This window comes from Uloborus diversus, chromosome 7 (genome assembly GCF_026930045.1).
Source record: "Uloborus diversus isolate 005 chromosome 7, Udiv.v.3.1, whole genome shotgun sequence".
Classification (NCBI taxonomy): Eukaryota; Metazoa; Arthropoda; class Arachnida; order Araneae; family Uloboridae; genus Uloborus; species Uloborus diversus.
This window is the reverse complement of record NC_072737.1, coordinates 85376023-85396813: the sequence shown is the minus strand read 5'-3', so window position 1 is coordinate 85396813 and position 20791 is coordinate 85376023. Positions and strand designations below refer to the sequence as shown.

The 20791-nt window shown below is 31.2% G+C and overlaps 1 protein-coding gene across 1 annotated transcript in view; it reads left to right on the top strand.

The window, feature by feature from the left end:
• LOC129226398 (DENN domain-containing protein 5A-like) overlaps positions 1-20791 on the top strand; it is a 65988-nt gene that overhangs the window by 14759 nt on the left and 30438 nt on the right. Inside the window, exons 9-15 of the mRNA XM_054860999.1 lie at positions 3330-3526; positions 4974-5159; positions 8284-8401; positions 10765-10924; positions 11890-11983; positions 17591-17626; positions 19350-19475. Of these exons, the coding sequence (XP_054716974.1) occupies positions 3330-3526; positions 4974-5159; positions 8284-8401; positions 10765-10924; positions 11890-11983; positions 17591-17626; positions 19350-19475 (917 nt within the window). The remainder of the gene's footprint in view (positions 1-3329; positions 3527-4973; positions 5160-8283; positions 8402-10764; positions 10925-11889; positions 11984-17590; positions 17627-19349; positions 19476-20791) is intronic.

Below are 20791 nucleotides of genomic sequence, written 5' to 3'. Positions count from 1 at the left end.
AACCAAATTGTTGTTTCCATATTTTCAAAGAATTAAAGCTTAATTCCAAATTTTTTAATTTCTTTTTTCTGTATTGCACATTGATACACATGTACGCCACATATGCCAAAACGTGGTTGTCTCGCACGATTTTCTTCACTTTTTTGCTTGCTCCCCTAATTGTTTTGAGCAGTGTATTTAAAAAATGGATAAATCCTATGTTTTATAGCATGCTCTTTCAGAAAAAATACTTAATTGAAATTTTAGAAACAACCCCGTTATATTGAAATGTTAGAAAATCGTTTCAATAAAAATAAACATTTGAAAATATAAGTATTGAAGTTAGTTATGTATAAATAATATGAATATATTTATATAAAAGAAACAGTTTGTGTTTCGGTTTATCAGTCACCTTGTCAAATAAAAAGGTCCAGATGTACAAAATTTCGGTTACAGTTTCTCTGGGTCGTCCCTTGAATTGTTTTTCAGAAAAATTTGAATTTGTTCTTTTTATACACCTGTTTTAAGCAAAAATTGGTTTAGCTTGATTTCTTTTCATCCTCTCTGTGAGTTTAAATCAGCCACAAAAATAACCAAATGGATAAAAGGAGTTAGGTAGAAATATTTTGCTGCTAAATGTCATCTTACTTCTTTTAAGGGAAATGTGTTTTCAGTAAATAATAAATATATCTATTAAGTGTTATTGTAAAGTTGATTCTAAAAAGTTACTAAACGAAACTCCTTATCCTTTAATGACAGGATTTAAAGACTAGAAGCTACTAATGTTAAATGTCGGAAAAATGTTTTTTATAATATTAGTTTTCTTTTTTCAGTAATTTTCTGTTAAATCAGCATCCTGCAAATAAAAAATTACAAAAATTAAAAGAAAAAAAGAGTTTCCAATTTTTCCTTTTATAATCCTTGTTGCAAAGGTAAAAGAGACAGAAACATCTCATTGTTTATGCATTAAGGGAGCGTGGGTTTACTTGTCTTAGATAGCCAACATAATTATAACCATTACTTTGTAAGTAATACTGTTGTCGAAAATTTATTATAAACTAGCAGTACCCGCACAGTGATGCCCGTGCTAAAAATGTAATGGAAGTTGGTTGAATAAAAATAAATGTACGCCCCCTCCCCTCCGATGTGAAATGATCGTTTTTTTTATTTTTGTATGAAATGCGTACACACCTTTTCAAAGAAAAAAAAAACCTATTAAAGTTTCTTTGGAATTTAAAACTTTTCATCAAATCCTTAAATTAGATTTACAGTTGATTTAAAACTCTACTAGCATTACTCGCACAGCGATGCCCATGCTAAAAATTTAATGGAAGTCAGTTGAATAAAAAAACTGATGCTCTCTCCCCCTCTGATGTGAAATGGTCGTTTTTCTTTGTATAAAACGCATACACACCTTTAAAAAAAAAAAAAAAAAACTATTTAAGCTTCTTTGGGATTTAAAACTTTTCGTCAAATCATTAAATTAGTTTTACAGTTGCTTTAAAACTCTATTTAGCGAGTGAAGCGGTTTTTAGTGCAATTTAAAATATTTCGCCAAATAAACAAAAAAATAACATCTAATAATATCTTTCAAATGTAAAAATAATTCCAACAGCTCTGCTGTTTATCGCCAAACTTGCCCAGCAACCACGCTCTCATAATCCATCCAACAAAAAAAAAACATCCCGTGGAACATTCAAAAATCATCGTCAGAAAAAAAAGAAGAAAATGTCTTACATTTCACTCGGGTAAAAAGAAATCAAAAGTTTCTTTTCTTTCAAAACAAATCGCCCAAACAATGAATTACATTAACGGTTGTCTTAAAACAATAATCCTAGACTGAACTGCTTAGCGCCTAACGTGCCAAACGACCATGCTACCGGAACCCAGCCCTTTTGGGAGTGAAGCGGATATTTTTTCTTTGGCAATAATAAATGTTTCGCCTAACAAACAAAAAGGTATAAAATCACATTAACAGTAGCTTTCAAATTTTTATTTATTAAGAGCTGCGTTGCCCGGCTTTGCCTGGTCTACCTTGAGAACAAAAATTGTGTCAAGTGACATATATTCAACAATTAATTAAAAGAATAACTTAATAACTTAAAGAATAACTTAAATAAAAGAAAAAAACACCATGCAAAATCACCCTTCCAAGCAATGACGACAGATATTAAAATACTTTTAAGAAATTAAAATGCGAAAGATGGATTTTAAACGCATAACCATGGAAACATGAAATAAAATAAGTTAAAGAAATCAGATGCTAAATAAGGAAATAAACAATGGATTCAAAAAGCGTAACCATGGAAACGCGAAAATAAAATGGTTGACAACCTGAATCAAAATGACATATCTCGAAATTGATTTAAAAACACTTGTAACTTTTTTTCCTTTTCAACCAAAGGTCGAGAGAGATCTGGAGTAAAAAATTTCGCTTTTTTCAATGCTGTCAAAAAGAAAACTGGGACAATTCCTTCACTTTTTATTGATAGATTTAATGAAGAAAGTAGTGCCTGAATTTCAGCTAAGCCTAAAAAAGTTTGAGCTAAAAATGCAAATTACTCCCGCCGTAATTAAGTTAGAGAATTGAAATAAATTGTTTAGAACACAGAAAATTCAACCCTTTTCAACGATATATAATATCAATATGTGCAAGTAATTTTTCACCCCTTTAATAGCCAATAATAGGTAATTTACGTGAAATTTGGGCCTAAATTTGAATAAAAAAAGCACTACTTATTGGATTTTTTCTCAGTAAGAAAGCACCTTTCATATAGTGAAAGAATTTTTCAAATAGGTGCAGTGGTTCCGGAGATTACCTCGAACATATAAACACACAAAGATCCGCCCTCTCTCTTTATAATATTAGTAAAGATGTACTGCAGCACAGTAGCCTGTTATGATGCTAATACTCCAATGCATATTTTGGTATGTTTGCTGTCTGAAAATTAAAAAATTTTATTCAGTCAATTAACACTGAATTTTTAAACATTTTGTTTAGTATTGTTGAGTTTTAAGTTTTCAAACATAATTTCAGCGCAGCAAATTATTACTCTTATTAAAACCTTTTGTTTAAAAGCAGAAAAAGGAATATGATTTAGCAAGATATGTTATATCAAATTGGTGTTAGCAAATATTTTTTCATAATTCTTAAACACTACAGAGGCACGTGGAGGACTTGAATATCACAAAAAACTTACAAACTAGAATCTTTGAAATCATTCCAATGTGTTACTTTTCCTGCATGTTTGTACATGTTGAACCTGCTTCTAAATTAGTTATACATTATGTGTATGATTTTTGAAGGTTGATGTTTTGAAATCTTTTTTTTTTTTTTTGCTTTGTTTTAGGTGTCATTACCAACTTAAGTGATCTAGAAAAGCCAAAGAAAATTGACAACGATGGGACACCCAAAAACAGAAATAACGAAGAAATGCGTCAGTTTGTTGATGTGCTAAAATTAAATAATGCTGTGCGAGAAATATTTTTAAATCATTTTATACATATATTTAAATCTTATGAAAGTTTTGTCATTCAACCAAATCAGGTATGCTATGTGTGTGTTTTGCATTTAGATTTTTTGTTTATATGAGCATTGTGAATTTACTTATTATTTTAATAATACATTTATACTCTTAAAAAAAGGGTTATTTTATGTTCTTTGTGAAAGATATATTCAAAATGTGGTGAATCAAAAGCATAGATTATAGGTCAATTTAGACAATAAAAATAACAAATTCTGACAAAGCCAATTTTTTGTAGAGACCTTTTGTTTCTTATAAGTAAAGTGCCAAAAGTCCCCATCGATACCATGTGAGCTAAAAAAGTTATTTGGGGTCAAACGTCGAAATTTTAGGTTTTTTGGATTTTTCTCAAAAATGGTAAGTTATCTAAAAGTACCTCAGACCAAAGTTGTAGATCTCAAAATTCAGGTGAAAGTCAGATTAAAGTTGGCATTCCACGACTGCCCAGCACAACAGTTTCATCTTCAGTCAAAAGTTTATTGCAAATAAAGCAAAGTTGTGACATTTTTCTTAAATATTGATCAACACAAACAGCAGTAAGCGCTTGTAATAAATATGTTTATTCACTCAAACTGCACGTTTAACTCTAAAAGAAGCAGGTTCGTCAGGGGTGCCCACCAAAGAGGAGTCTGCACTATCGAAATTGATAGAAGGGTTGTTTTGAGGGTTTTTTTCCTCGCTTTTTTTGGGGGGGGGGGGCTTGCTTTTTGGGGAGTCTCCCCAATATTGAGGGGGTGCACCCTTTCGCTTAGGGGGTGGGCTCCCCTGGGTCCGTGAATGACACCACGTGGATTAGAATAGCCAGATGTTATTCAAGGCCATGCAAGTAGAGAGGATTACGTAAGTGACTGGCTGTCTTTTGAGAGTACGGGATATCTGAGAAATGGTTGTTCTTAGAGAAAAAAATCATAAGGACCATTTTTATAGAGAATTTTGAGATCTACAACTTTGATCTGAGGTACTTTTCGATAAAACTTACCGTTTTTGAGAAAAATCCACAAAACCTAAATTTTGACCTTGGACCCCGAATAACTTTTTTAGCTCACATGGGATCGATGGAGGCTTTTGGCACTATATTTGTAATGGTAAACCCAAGGTCTCTACAAAAATTTGGCTTTGTCGTAATTTTTGTTATTTGATCACTATTTTTTATGTCTAAATTGACCGAACTATTAAGCAGATACAAGAAAAGTATTATCAGGTTTTAACCTTTCACTAGTTGTCTGTTTTTACATTTCCAAAAGGTTAAAAAAAAAAAAAAAAAAAAAAAAAAAGATTTCTGTGTGTAATTCATGAACATAAGTTGAATGGCATTTTCAAAATGTGGAACATTTTTTTGAAGAAAATATTGTTTGTCATTTTCAGTTTCAAATCTTTTAAAATGTTTTCTTTGATGTATAATTTTTATGGTCTGTTTGATACTAGTGTCTTTCCTCAATATGAATTGATGTTTGATCATTTCTTTCATAGCATGATATGGAACAGTGGCTTAGTACTAGAGAAACCATGCAGAATTTTGACAAAACAGCATTTTTGTCCGATCAACCAGAGCCATACTTACCTTTTCTATCACGTTTCATTGAGACTCAAATGTTTGCCACTTTGATTGACAACAAAATAGTTTCACTATGGGAGGAGCCGGATCCATATTTAAAGGTAGTTATTTCTTCATTATTACTGTTTAATTTTAACAGTAAAAATCGCTTACACTTTTTGAACAGGAAAATATTTTGTTGCCTCTTGCATTCTCTTTTCTTTGTTTTCATGTTTCTTTATGCGAGGGAATTCACCCCGCCCCCTCCTCAGGCACAATGATGCACCCTCTCTGGTGCTATAGCGCTCCCCTCTCCCCCCCCCCCCCCAAGAACAGAACCCTCCACAAAATGAGACCAAAAGTCCTTGTAAAATCAACACCCTCCCCAGTGGCGTAGCTACACATTCTGCCGCCCAGGACGGTACCCTCAATTTGCCGCCCTTTTGATGAGAAATAGCTAATACATTAAAGAGTAAAAAGAATTTAAAGTAAAAGTAAGAACTTAATTAAGAAGAAAGGAAACTTTTTTTTTCTTCATATTTTTCTTGCAGAATAAAAAAAAAGTTAAAGGCCCCACCGGAAGATTCCAAAATTTTAGTCAAAATTCGCAGTTTTAGTAACATTAAGAGAAAAGAGGCTTGGAGCTCCCTCTAGACTAGATGAATTTTGGAAAAAAAAATCAGTTTAATTTGTTTTCTTTGTTGCATTTAGGGCTGAGGATTTTTCGAGGAAATTTTCGGAAATTGAAGCGTTAAAAAAGCAATTTAGGATATCTTTTAATGCGTTAAGAGATTGAGGAAGGTTTGAGGGCGCTGTCCGGAAAGTTTTTTTGACTAGACTATAAAAGCACAAATGTGTATGCTGTATTTAGTGGTGTAAGAGCTTCCCACTGGATTTTCCTCCCGAAATATTTTAAATATTAAAATCATTTTTTGACTATATTTGATGACGCTAAAGAAAATAGCGAACTTTCAGGGAACTCTCTCTGGAAATTTTTCGATGGCAAAGTTTTAAAAACACAATCGAAAGCTATCGTTGGTGGGCATTAGGGAGTGGCTGATTGTTTCTAAAAATCTTGGGGAGTTGGATGACTCTTCCGTTTCCCTTGGAAAGGTTTTGAAAATGACGTCCTAAGAACGCGATTTCAACAGTTGTTGAAATCGCGGACAAATCAAAGACAAAGTGTTGTGAGAGAGAGATCGGATGCTGGTTTCCCACTCAAAATCTTTCTCAAAATTGTTGTTCATTTTAGGTTCTCCATCATTGAGGGGGGGAAATAAAGGTGTCGCAAACTTCCTTCAGAAATTTCTAAAAACAAAACTTTGAGCTAGCTTGTGGACATTTGGACCTCTTCCTTAGATTTTTTCTGAAGTTGAAGTTTCAAAAACCCATCTTTATGCGATTTTTGCAGGTATTGGATGAGATGGATGTTTTAAAGTTTGAAGTTGATATCCTAAACACACATTTTACACAATCTTTAATCACATTAAAGGAAAGATCAGGCCGGTCAGAATTGTACTGCCCTGATAAATTTGTTGCTACTGAAGTTTTAAACGGAATGTTTTGAGATTGAAGGCCAAAAACTGCATTTTTGGGCTGTTTGGTAATGTTAAGGACAGAAAGAAGGGTTCGGTTGCGCTTCCCGAAAAAATGTGACATTTATTGATTCAACAACGCAATTGTAAGCTGTCTTCGTTATTATTATATGGGAAGGGGTCAAAATTCACCGACCTGAAAGCACATTTCAAAACTATCTTTGGAAACGTTAGACTGTGAAGGGAAAAAAAGAATGTTTTAAGCTATGTTTAGCCAAGTTAAGGGAGAAAGGGCTTGTAAGTGTCTCTGCTTCGGAAATTTTTCAAAATGGAAGTCTTGAAAATGCAATTAAAGCTTTGTGGCAGTTTAAAAGAGCGTAAAGGTCGGGGTTCCAATATGGAATTTTTCCTAATTTGAACTTTTAGAAACGCAATTTTAGGGTCTCTTTGGTTTCTCCAAGGGAGTTATGACTCCCTTTTGGATCCGTGCTTGAGCAAATTACTTAATATTAACAAATTCAGAAGTTTCCACCCAGATTACGAGCAATACTTACTGAGATCTGGTACTGCTATTACCAAATTTGAATGATTCCCTTCTTTGCTGATAAAGGACGACAAGATGAAAAAGCCCTTTACATTCGATTAACCATACTGTGATTCATGAAAAGGAAAAGTTGTGCATCAAAAACTTTTCATTAAAATAAATGTCTAAATGTGAAACTCATTGTTTAAGGGAATAAATATTAACAGCAAATATTGGTATTTGGGTTGTGAATAAGTGCTTTTATAAAGTGTACATAAAATTCATTCTGTCTTAATGAAAATTTTGTAATCAAGGACTAGTCAAAGCAATTGTTGAAATAGAAAATATTATCCCGAAGTTGAGCAATAAACTGCCCTTCGTTTGAGAGTTTTCTCTTCTTACTCATGTTGTCACTTTCCTTTCAAAAATTAGTGTTTTTTTTTAATGCGGTGGTTTCCAAGGAAATTTCTTAACATTAAGTGGTAGATTCATCATATAACAAAAGGTTCTGAAATTTATTGTTTCTTTTCCTATAGTAAACCTTTACAGTGAAAAAAAGTCCCTTAGGTCCCTTGATTTTACACTGCAGCCTCCCTCAATCTGTAGATTCAAAGGAAGGGAGAGAAAAAACAAAGAATAGTGTGGAGATGTATTACTTCTGGTTTTTATTGTAAACGATGAAGACAATAGTGAGACAAGACTAACCTGGCACTGTATACAATGGTGTGATTAGGATCTGCATAGCCTTCAAATGCTGCCGAGTTACCTTTGCCCGAATAATAATCTGTTGATATTTGTTACAGCATTTTACACCTTAATATTAGATGATAAAACTTTTGTTGAAAGGATCTTAACAGATTGAAATTATTTTAGTGCATTGTAAATATCTTTCCCGTGTAAACTTGTTTCTTTTTCAATTGCGATAGTGCTGTTTTATGTTCAAGCACATGCCAAAATAGGGATTTAAATGCAATTCACTGTGTACAATTCAAAATTTTAGTTTGATCCAATTTATTAAAAAATATTGGGATGGGCTTTACTAAATTCGAAAGACTGGATAAATAAACTAAAATGTCAGTAACAAAACTTGTAGATCTTTTTGAATCATGTATTTCTTAAATAAATAGTAGTTCCTGTACATTTCCCTATAAAGCTGAAACTGTTTTTTTATTTTTTTATTTTCCCTAGTTGTTTGACATGCGGATTAAATTAACCCAAGGAGAACAGTGTAGTGATGGAACAGTTCGTGTACCAACTTATGAAAGAGGTCCCATTTATGAAAGATGTACAACATATCAAGAAACAGGTTCTTTGCTCTTCTGTTACAAAATTTCTAGCATTGTTGAATTTTTTGATTAAAAGTTTCAGATTTATCCTTTCATATCAAATGTTTCAGAAATGGTTGAAAAGTAGCCTCAAAATAGATCATTTTATGCATAAAATACACCACCAGCTCAGCCAATTCCATCCAAGGAGTGCAGTTTTGTTCACTCATCAGCTTGGAATAGGAAGTGACTGAACTGGAGGTGGAGAACCTCTTAAGGAAGCCAAGAGTGCCAAGCAAATGGGTAGCTAATATGGAATTCGCACTGACCAAGTGACGTTTGTCACTTGTCTGGTCAGTGCTAATTTCATATTAACTACAGTAAAACCTATCTACAACGATACTGTTGGGACCTAAAAAAATATTGTAATAGACACAGCATTATAGACAGTTTGATTATTCATGCTGACATTTTGCTGGGGCCAAAAAAAAAATGTTATAGACAGGTTATCGTTATACACAGGTTTCACTGTACTAGTAGTTACTTAGTTTGGCACTCTTGGCTTCCTAAAGAGGTTTTTCACCTCCAGCTCAGTCACTTCCTATTCTCAGGCCGAGGAGTCAGTCACCTTTCACACCTTTAGTCACCTTTTGAAAATTTGGTTACTTTTAGTCACCTTTTACAACTTTTGTCACCTTTCTCACCTTTCTTGAAATGCATCTTAGGATTTTTTTTTAAAAATAATTAAGTCTTTGAAAAGTATCTGAATGATAGCTTTAACAGTGAAATTAATTAAAAAATAGCCTTAAATATACCCCCCCCCCCCACCTTGTTGTTGTTTAAGAAAAATAGCTATGCTACCAGGAAATCAGGGAATTTTTTTTATCGCTTGCAATTGCACCCTATGAGCAGAACCAGTCTTTCTATCCCTTCTACAGATGGACTTGCTCCTTATTTTCGGGAATGTATGTTAAAGGAAGCATGTTTATCCTATTATACTTTGAGCTTTGATGAAACTACCAATGTTTATTCAGTTCACGAAACGCTTTCAATTCCAAGCACCTATGATACATAAATTGTACCAAGAAATAGAGACCATTGTTCAGACTTTTATGGCTCAGATTATAAAAGCCTCTGTCATAAAGTAAGTTGATTTTTTAAATGTAGACACGGATGAACTGTTTGCAGTTGGTAACAGACTACCTCTTGAAGATCTTATTGTTAGTGGAGAGATGACAAATGAACTGTCAAAACTGAAAGAAAATGAAAAGGTTATGTTTTTAAGAGCTATTAAAAAGCATTGGGTGACTGCATGCAAGTATGTAATAGAAAAAAGTTGCATATCAAACGGGTTATTGAAAAGTTTTATGTTTTTGGATTCGAAAGAGAGAAGTAAATCTAGAAGCTGTAAGGATTTGATAAAGGTTGCAAAAATCATGCCTTTTAATGTTTCACTCGATAAGTTGCAAGATGAATGGAAACTTTTGCAGCGGAAAAAGATGATGAAGCATCCGAAAACAAAACCATTGATATCTACTGGCAGCAGCACATTTCAAAAAAGGACTCAACTTCCATTGATCTAATGTTTCTAAGGTGATAAAAGCTTCACTTGCATTATCACGTGGTAATGCTGACATTGGAAGACTATTTTCTATTTCAAAGCACCTTTTTGGTGAAAATAAGACAGCAAGGACTGAAAGATTTTCAAACAGCATACTTATAGTTAAAGAGGCTGTAAAAGAATATCCTCATTTGCTTTCTTTACCAATTGGTCCAGAAATAATTAAATGTGCACAACAAGCACACGTAAATTACACAACATACATGGATGAATGTGAAAGGAAAAAAGATTTGGAATTGAAACAGAAGCAAAAAGAAGAGCAAAAAAGAAAGGCTTGTGAAGAAGAAACTAAGAAAATGGAAAAAATTAAAACATATATTGAAAGTGAAACTGTAGAAATCTTTACGAAAAGCATATAGGGCTATTTTGTTAAAAGTCAGTAAAAAGGGATAATCCTTTTCTGTTTTTTGAGTTCCTACCAAATTGCTTTTGGTCACCTTTTAGTTTCTTTTTTGTCACCTTTTAGTCACCTTTGTTTTCAAATTTGTCACCTTTCTCACTTTTTTCAAAGGCCATCAGCAGTCCTCGGCCTGTATTCTGGGCTGATGAGTGCTAATAAGCACCAAACTGCAGTCCTCGGATGGAATTGGCTGAGCTGGCGGAGTATTTTATGTATTTCTGCCTTAGCCCTGCCTATAGGGCAGCAACTTACAGAAAAATCATTTTATAGTTTTTTTTTTTTTTTTTTCAAACTTGATTGTGTCTAATTTACTACTGGGTTTATGATAACAGAATTTCAAAATGTTTTTGAGTTTTTCTAATATTTCTTTCTCATTCTGACAGAAGCCCAGATTGAAAAACGAGCAACTGATATTGATATTATAGCTCCCACTCCAAAATCTATTGATGGATCTTCAGATCCTATTGCAAGGAAAAAAATTGGCCCCATACAGTTTCCTTTGCTGGATAGCGATCTTCTGAGTGATGAACCAGTAGCAAATAGGTAAGAATCTATTTTAATTTTTGCTTTTCTTTGAAACTTAACTATCGTGAAATGAGTTACAATTGTGGTGCCCAACCTATGGCCTGCAGGCCACACCAAGCCCACAAAGCTGACCCATTTAGCTCATTGGTTTTTTTCAACTTTACAAAACGAAAACCATGATTTTCATTAGATTTCAAATTTGGAGACAATTACTCAAAGTATTGGTTTCTGAAAACCAGATACAAACTTCACTTTATTAAAATAAGCATCTAGTGCTGAAAACAAGAATTCTTGGTTTATCATTTTCTTTTCTATATCATGTTATCCGGAACTATTTTAAAATTCCATATGTATTTTGGCCCGCGACAGCCATTTTAGTTTGAGATGCGGCCCTCGGGTAAAAAAAGGGGGGCACCACTGGATTAGAAAATTCATCTCAAGAAATTGTTAAATGATTAAATGGACAACATTCCTTACATAATATATGAAAAAATTAGTTTAATTATTTTAAGTTATTGACAAATCTGGCATTTTAAGAAATATTTTACTCTTATAAACTTTTTAATGTTCAATCTATTTATCTACAACATTGTTCCATGTTGTAACCACTAAGTATTATTTGGCCAGTTGCTGCATTTAAAAGTCATTTTAAATAATTGACTGATGTAAGTTTTGGGCTGTGCTATTTTCTGAATTCCCTTTCGTTGTCTGAAAATTCTGGTTTTGAACTCTTAAACATGTAACACAATACATTAAGTACACCGCCAACTCTGTTATTCCATCCGAGGACTGACGAGGCTGATGAGTGCTGAAAAGGACTCACTTTCGTCCTTTTTAGCACTCATCAGCCCGGAATAGGAAGTAACTGAGCTGGATGCATCTAATACAGTACTTCTAAGTCTAATTTTAATGTTCTTGCTCTTTCATTTTAAGTAACTTCCTTGTAATTTTTTGACTAATGTATTACTAATTGTACTTTACAGATCTAGAAGAAGATCAACAAATACTCAATGCAAGCGAAGAGATCGTCGTAATCAACATGCTGAGCATTTACAAATCAACTCGGGCCAAAGAGAAGTAAGATTCCATAGCATTGTAAAGCAATTTCTTTATTTTTACGATCTATCTTTCATCATCATCGCCATATATTATTTATATTTCCGCCAAAAAGAAGGTGTTTAATTTATTTTTTGTTTCAAGGAAACATAGTGACATGTATCAGCATTTCATCTTGTCACAAACCAGCCACTTAAGACTTGCATTGATTTTGAAATGCAATCAATTCAAATGCATATCGAGGCACTAATTTAGCCACCCTAGCGGCTAGTATTCTAATAAAAGTGGTTTCTATGTAACATTGAAAGGATCACTAACTGAAAGTTCACCATTCGTCCCTGCTTTGCTTTAATGTCTAAATTAATTACACATTGAGCTAAATGTTGTTTTCTGTTTTTTTTTTTAATTTAAAGTAACATAAATTTTGAAAATTAAACAATTTGGTCATAAAATGTTTTGTAGTTGAAGTAAAAAATGTTTTCTTTTATATTTTCAGTTTGACATTTATGTTTGTAGCACATTAGTTAGAATTATGTTGTAGACATTTATAACTACGAAAAACACACCCACAACGTTCAAATTAAATGTCACATATTGAAATTTCCAACAGATGTCTCAACAACACAAAGCACTTTCTTTTATTTTCAGTTTATTTGCTCTTAGTTCTAGAAATGAAATATTAGCTTTTAAATCAAACAAGAAATTTTAAAACTTTAGAATAAAATTTAAATGGTATTAGGGAATATTAAGACTAATTATGTGCATGGAAAATCATTGTCACTAAATATTTTGATTGAAATATGTTTAGTACTACTATAAGGAATTGCCTTCACAGATGATTTTTAAACTCTTTAGATGTGTTCCTTAATATTTTTTTGTCTTTGCTTGTCTAATTAAATATTTAAGTCCTTGCATTTCATTATACAAACGATCGCCTCCCTTTCTTTTTATTGCATGAAAATCTATCTTATATATTTAAACGAGCAATTCTTGTGGGTATGTATATATTTGGTATCTCGAAAACGGCTCTAACGATTTGGATGAAATTTTGGATTTAATTGTAAATTAGCATTCTAAGTTGATCTACATCAGTGTTTTTTCTGTAAAAACGTGATTTTTTTACAAAAAAAAGTTTTTTAATACAAAGTCTAATTGAGTTAAGCCTTGAAGTAAACTGTGAATTGACGCATCAGGCAGACAATTTGCAACCATAACAATGAAAATTTGTCTCTTCTCTCTTTAAAAGTTTTAAACTTGCTTAGGATTGCCAGGCTTGGCTGATATTGGCCACTTTGGCTAATTTCAAACACACTTGGCTGAAAACAGATTCAAAAGCATTATGTAAGTCGATGTAAGGCTTTTTTCTTTTTTAAGTGAAACTATTGCTTGACCGTCCTATTTTATTTTATTTATTTATTTTCTTTCTACACTTCAAATAGTTGAACATGTTTTTTAAATCACGCATCTAAATTTTATTTCGAAGAAACGTATGTCTTGAGACTGTTTATGTTTCGTTAAGACAGTTATCATTTGTTGGAATGGTTTGTGGATATCATGATGTATGTAGCATTTTCTGGTGTAAAAACTAAAAGTACTTATTCAAAAGGAAAATCTCGATTGGGATAAAATCGTGAAACGCATCATAGTATGAAAGGAAGTATTCAGTTAAAAATCGATTTCACCATAGCAAAACTAAGGTCAAAATATCTTAATTACTGACAACAAAATTGTATAGTGGAAACAAATGTAACAGATAGTTTAACGCAAAATGTTGATTTAATTACATTCAGAATCTTCTTTGTTTGGTACTTTAGTGTTATAAGAAGGTCGAATGCTTAATATTTTGTTAACGTGAAGCTTTTAAATTATATTTGGAAAAGTATTGAACCTTAAAAAAAACACGATTTGACAAAAAAATAATTCTTTTAAAGCCGAGCGAGGCTCGGTCGTCCAGGTACTTTTACTTTTAACAACCAAAATTGGTTTATTTTAAACAGTTATTAATCATTTGTAAAAGTTGCAGCTGCTTTCACATTTATTTTATTATATTTATCAATTTGTTAGTTTTTCAATGTCTAGTTCTATATTTTAACTATTTTACTGAACTATATTTTATATTATGCAGAACTGTTCAATGATAAATGGAACAATGTTAATACTTTCCATTCTTTTTTTTTTTTTGTCGAAACTTGGATGATATTTTTGGGTTGCCTAACAAGGACCGATCCAGAAATTTTCTAATTAGGAAGCGATTGATTTTTTTTACTTGCCTCTCTAAACCTCTTACTAGGTAATTTACATATGCTGGGAAGGGGAGTTACAACATAATTTTTATGTGAAACAACAGAAGTTTAGAGATTTAGCCTAGAAGCGGGAGAAGAGGTTCCCGGGCCCATTCTTTTCCTTTCCCGTTACCAAAGGTATTCTAAAGTTGTATTTTTGTAACTTCAATTTTGTAATAACTCCAAGAGAGTGTTTCGAAACCCCCTTCCCTTAACATCATCGAATATTATCTAAAATTGTGGGGGGTTTGGAGGAAGGTGGGGGGAGTAACCTTAATTTTTAAAAACTACCTGAACCTCATCCCTTCCCCTAACACTATGTGAAATGGTTTACAATCGCTAATATATGACCTATATTTTTAAAAGATGTCTGGGGGAAGGCCTCAAAATCTCTTCTCCTCAAAATTTTACAAAATATTTTCTTAAATTGCCTTTTTAAAATTTTAATTTTGGAAGATTCGGGGAGAGAGTTTCGAGCGTGTCATACATTCCAGTGACATCATCAAATATGGCCTACACTTGCGTTTCAGCTCTTCAGTTCTGAAACATTGACGGTGCAAAGTCCCTCAAGGGAGGGGCGATCGCTCCTCCCTTGTATCCCTCCTTGCTGCCTAATGAAGTAAACCATTTTTTTAAGTTCATTAAGTGGTCAAGGATGTTCATAATGATTAAAAAATAAATGTGCAGTCATTCATATTGAATAAAAGCTAAAAGTTTTGTGTCCCTTTCTTTAAATGCAATTTATCTCTGTGGGGGAAAAAATGCAGTATTCATTTCAAGAGTTAAAATGGTTTTGAATCTGTAAACAGCAGTAATGTTACTCTTACAGAAAAATCAGCATCGGATATTAAGTTCTTAGAATTACAATTTATTTACAAATCTATATAGAGTTGAAAGTTCAGTTCTGTATACACTTGCTTAAAACACTAAAAGAAAAGTAATTTTTTATATTGTTTCAAGGAAGTATTTATGAATTTCATTGTGTGATCATTAATAAGATTGAATTGTCTAAAACAAATATTTAATGCTCGTAAAAACTAAGGTTTTAGTCTCAACTAATAATGTTTGAACAGGTATTGGATCAATGTGTTTGTCTGAATGAAAATCTGTTTTCAACTTCTAATTAAAAAGTTAAATGTTTTACTAGAACCTTGTCATCAAGTTTAAAACAAATATATATATATATATATATATATATATATATATATATATATATATATATATATATATAAATATAAAACATAATAAATATTGCTGCTGAAAATGCTCAAATTAGATAAAGGACCTGATGAGAAAAAAGGAAGTACCTTTGTGCATAAAAGTAAAAGAAAATATTACAACATGAAACCACTTAATTCTGCATAGAACTGCATGCACATATGCAATAGAGTTGAGCTTAAGAATGAAAAGAGATTTGAACAAAAGCCAAAGACCCGATAGCTATTCAAGAATCTTTTGATTTAAAGTTAAAAAAATTTTTTGTTTTCAGCTCCTTTTTTTTATTTTTTTTAAAGTAATTTATTCTAAAATTTAATTTGTTTTGAGCTTACTTTAATGTGTACTCCATGTTTTCATGTTTTGCTTGCTTTCTCTTGATTGTTTCCATTTAATTTTAAGAATGACTCAACTGAACATATTTCACATAAAGCAGAATTTTTCTTTTAACTTAGTTGATACGCATAAAATTTTGAAATTTTAACTGTTTTTATACTTTTTTGGTCCTATCTCTTTTTAATAAAATCACTTTTATTTCCTTTTTTTCGTTTCATTTGCTCTGTAGAGTAAATAAAATGCATGGATGTGATAATTGGAACGTTTTTGAAAAGTAATTTAAGTATAGTATATCAGTAATTTAAATACAGCATTTAACGATACCCGATTTAACGATTTCTTCAATTTAATGATACATTTCACTAGTCCGGATCTCAATGCATTGAATGTCTGCTCCTTGATTTAGCGATATCCTTGATTTAAGGATAACTTTTTCCAGTCCCTTGATTATCCTTAAATCTAAGTTATACGTATAATTAAATCTCTTTTATTACTAAAAACTATTTTCTGCTATGTGAAGTGCTTTTCATTTTACTAGCTGACCCGTGCAAAGGATTTGTGCTTGAAAGAAGTAATTCAAATCTCTGATTTTTTTTCTCAATGTTTTAACCACAATGTGATTTGTTTGTTTATTTTTGACCAATGCGGGTGAAAAATAATGTAAAATTATGCCTTACTTTTATAGTTTTAAAAAGTATTAAAAATGCACCCAAAAGGAAAAAAAAAAGATTTACCATTCAAAAATAAATGTTTTTTTTCCCCTGATTTTAATGCAAAAGTACAACTGTGGATCACAATCCTGCACTGACTTTAAGTTATATATATTTGGAAATTTGGATCGAGATTAACTGGAAGAAAAAGAGTGTTTCAAAAACAACAAAACGCGCAATTTTCACTCTTTTAACAGGATGCTCTAACCACTATGATGCCTTATGTATAAAGTTTCATGAATTACTGATTAGAAAATAAGGTAATGTTACAAAAAGACAAAAAAAAAAAAAAAAAATAAATAAATAAATAAATAAATAAATAAATTCAAAAAAAAATTGAGAGATAATATATATGGTAACAAAAATCACAAAGCTATTATAAAACTACTAGCTTCATCAAAATTCTTGAAGAGGATGCACTGCTACTTTTTTCCCGCATTTGTTTTAAGATAAATGTTTGTAATATTTTGTTCACTGCTGTTTACCAAAACAAGTATAAAGGTAAAACTTTTTTTTTTTAATTCTCACTGGTAAATTATTATTGAATAATTGTATTTAAAAAGGATAACGATTTTATTTCACTCTATTTAGCCATGATTTAATTTAAGTTATTTAAAACAACCTTCAACAAAAGCAGTCGAACAGTTCTTAATTCTTTACAGCTGTATTCCATAATTTAAATTAAATACATAAAAAAACTTAAAATATGCTACATTTATGTTTCTGTTTGATTTAGAATTTTTATCTATACATATGTTTGTAAGTATGTAATGTGTATAATTAGGCATGGTAATGGTCTAAAATAATTCTGTTTCTTAGTCTGTTGTAGCTCTTCTTTTATCTTAATAATGTTTAATGTCAGCTTTGCAAATGTGCATTAAATTTTTAGTTGCTTTAGGGCAGGTATATGGTGCAATCTCCCTTCAATAAAACTTTTTTTATTATCTTATATGTTGTGTATCATATGCATGCTTTTAATTGCTGTATTTACTAATTTAAATCAGTTTCTTACTTTTTTTATCTGGCATGTTTAACAGACTTGTCGTAACTTAGCATGATTTAACAGTCTATGTTTTGTCTGCTAGTTTCAACTTGCTGAAAAACATGCAGGTCTATGGAAAGTGAGTACTGGCTATTGCATGTTTTCATTGCTATTGTGTTTTGCTACTTCCTGTGGTATGTGGTGTATCCCTTTCTTCAAATATGTTTCATTTAACTGATTAATTCTTTAAAGTAATGGATTGTGCCTTACTTTTATTCTGTTCTTTCCATTTAATTATTAACAAACTTATCCAAGCTAGGGAGTTATTTCTATGCATATATTTTAGGGTTGTTCAATGTATTTATTGTTGTTCAATGACTTTTTACTGTTATCTGATTTGTAGCAATTACAGATATAATTTTCTCTAAACAGTGATAAATTTTTTCTTTGTGTGTCCAATGTGACAGAAAATATGAGTTATTGGTATAAAAATGGCCTGAATATACATCATTTTGATACGAAATTGCACCTTGGCAACAGAAGTTTATGCAATTTTAAAAAAAATCATCAACTCCTAAAATTCAATAAATGAAAATCTCGCGAATTTTACATTTCATGTTGTAACTAATTAATAAGTATTATCCCCATCATTTTAGCCTCATCACATCTGTTAGTGTTTTTAGAACAGCATTTCATTGTTTCGTAAATTAAATATTATTACCATAACCAGAAATCTGAACTTTTTGTTGCTGGCATACAATGTAGCATACATTGATCAATAATTATAAAATTATGATGCGTTAGTTTTCTGACTTCAACATAATTAACATGTTGTAGACAAAAAGCCAGTTTAATTAAAGGAGCAAATAACCAGGCAGACATTTGGATGAAAACAGTTTAAAAAACAAAATCTGATATGTTTGTATCATTTTTCAATGAGTACTTCTGAGTCCCACAACTTAAAAAAATATTTTACTAGTTACATACTTTAGGGGCACCTTTAACAGGAATGTCATTTAGGGGAGTCAGAAAGGCTTTGAGAAATGGATGATAAGTTTGCATATATGTGGACTTCGTTTTTGTTGCTTTTCGATATCATATACATTGAATATATCGTCACCTCAGAACAACAGTAGGACAGCTTAGTGTTATTCCTGGGATTAGGTGTCTTGGTGTTGCTCTGAAGCAAAAATGCAGAAACAAGATTGTAATTTCGAATTTTTTTGTTTATTGCTGTTTAAAATTAATGTAATGACTTTGAAAGTTACCATTCACATCCATGATTTCCATAAATAATTCAAATAAGTTTCTTTATTACTTGTAATTATATCAGATTTAAAGTAAGAGATTTTCTCCAAGGAAATATCTACTATAAATTATGTAGTGTACCAAAAGTATCATTTGGGCTTTTAAATTATTCAAGGAAAATTTTATTTTAGTTCTTTAATTGCCATGGTTGCTCAGGAGTGACATGTGTTTTCTTTGTCTCCAAATGACTGTAGGCACTGTTGCTGTTTTAGTATTAATAAGCAAAAGAAATTCTAAAATTTGAAGTTTCTGTAATTTTTGAGTACTTAATATTTAAATAATTGAAATAGAAGTATAAATTTCTAAAAACTACACAGAAATGTAACATAAACATACCTGTTCATGATCCATTGGAAACTGATAAAATATTCCTTGTAAAAATAAATGCAAAATGATACTGTTTTAAAATTTACAACTTATTTTTCATGAACTAGCTAGATGCCTTTTTTAAAACTATTTGAATTGTTTATTATACTTATAAAAATTAGATTTGTATAGTTCTTTTTTTTAAAAAAACTTTTTTATCCCTTAATAACTTTGTTAATATTTTGCAGAAATACATTCAAGAGGCAAGAACAAAAACCATCCGAGGCCAAAAACATTATGATGTCTCACCAGCATCAATATCTCAAACTTATTGGAAATTTGTTGTTGCCTTGCTCAAAGAATGTAAAATGAGGGTAATATGTTATTATTTGTTGTTTTTGTCTTTCATCAATTTGTCAAGTTCTCTGCCGTTCGGGAGAAAAAAAAAAACTTTTTTAATTTTAATGGTTTTTTTTTTGTCTATGTGACATACAGTAATAAGCAACAAATATGTTTAGCAGTGTTTTATTAAAACTTCATTTCATGTCTTTTTCTAGTTTTTATATTTCGTTTTTATTTTTAACATGTGGGTGATTCTCCTAAAACCTGACCAAGATCAACTTACATAGGTATGAGCTATCTTCCATGACCGTGCAAATTTGGAAAATACTGATGGGTGTCACTGCTATTCAACTGTACTTTCATCAGTTGGCGCGCTGTTTGTGTGTTAAAATCTGAGTTTTAAAATTGTTATTATTAATTCTATCAATTTTTATTCATCAACTTTTGACATAAAATCATAAAATGGTATACTGTTGTATGCCATGCTGTAGTTCCGAAAGAAATTCAAGCTCGAAAGAGCTTGGGATTTCATTTCATGTATTCCCATGCGACAGCTTACGTAGAACAATATGGATTACCAACATATCGAGACAGAGTAAGTGTTTATTAAATTGTAGTTTAATGCTTATTTTGTACCCTAATCTACCTTTAAACTCTATGTGGGTATATTTGGACGAAGTAGTTTGTAGTATTTTAATGATGTTACCCGTTTCAAATCATCTTATAAAATTCACACTCTGAACAATTTCAAAATCGGTTCTGTTTTATAAAATATCTATAAAGTTTAGAACATTTTCTGATGGATTTGCTTGTTATGTTGTAAAATTAGTCTTTAAATGTTACCGGTCTTTAAATTATACAAATCAAGATCATAATTTTGGTATGCCTATCTGGTGCATTGAATCACTATATTAGCTCACAAGCATCTTTGCTGGGTGTTTTTTTACTGTTGTATCTGCAGTAATTTTCATTTTTAGTACTACATTGACATTTTATTCAGGATTCTAGCGATTTAAATCTTCAGTGATCATTTAAATGGTCAAATCTTGCATCATTTCGTATTCAGATCCATAATTAGATCAATCTGAAATCAGCACTTTAATCAGTATTTGTTTACATATTTTTAAGTGCATCTTTTTACAATTGCTTAATCATTTTTATTTCAAATTCAAATTGTTTTGCATTTTATGACAACTTAATAAACAATTTTTTTTTAAGTACAAAACTGAAATTATATATATATTTTTATTTTAAAGTTATGTCATTCTGTTGATAAAATACATTTTTTTTACAAGCTGTTGTATTAAAACAAGTTCATTGTATAATTTCCTAATTTGATAGGTACAAA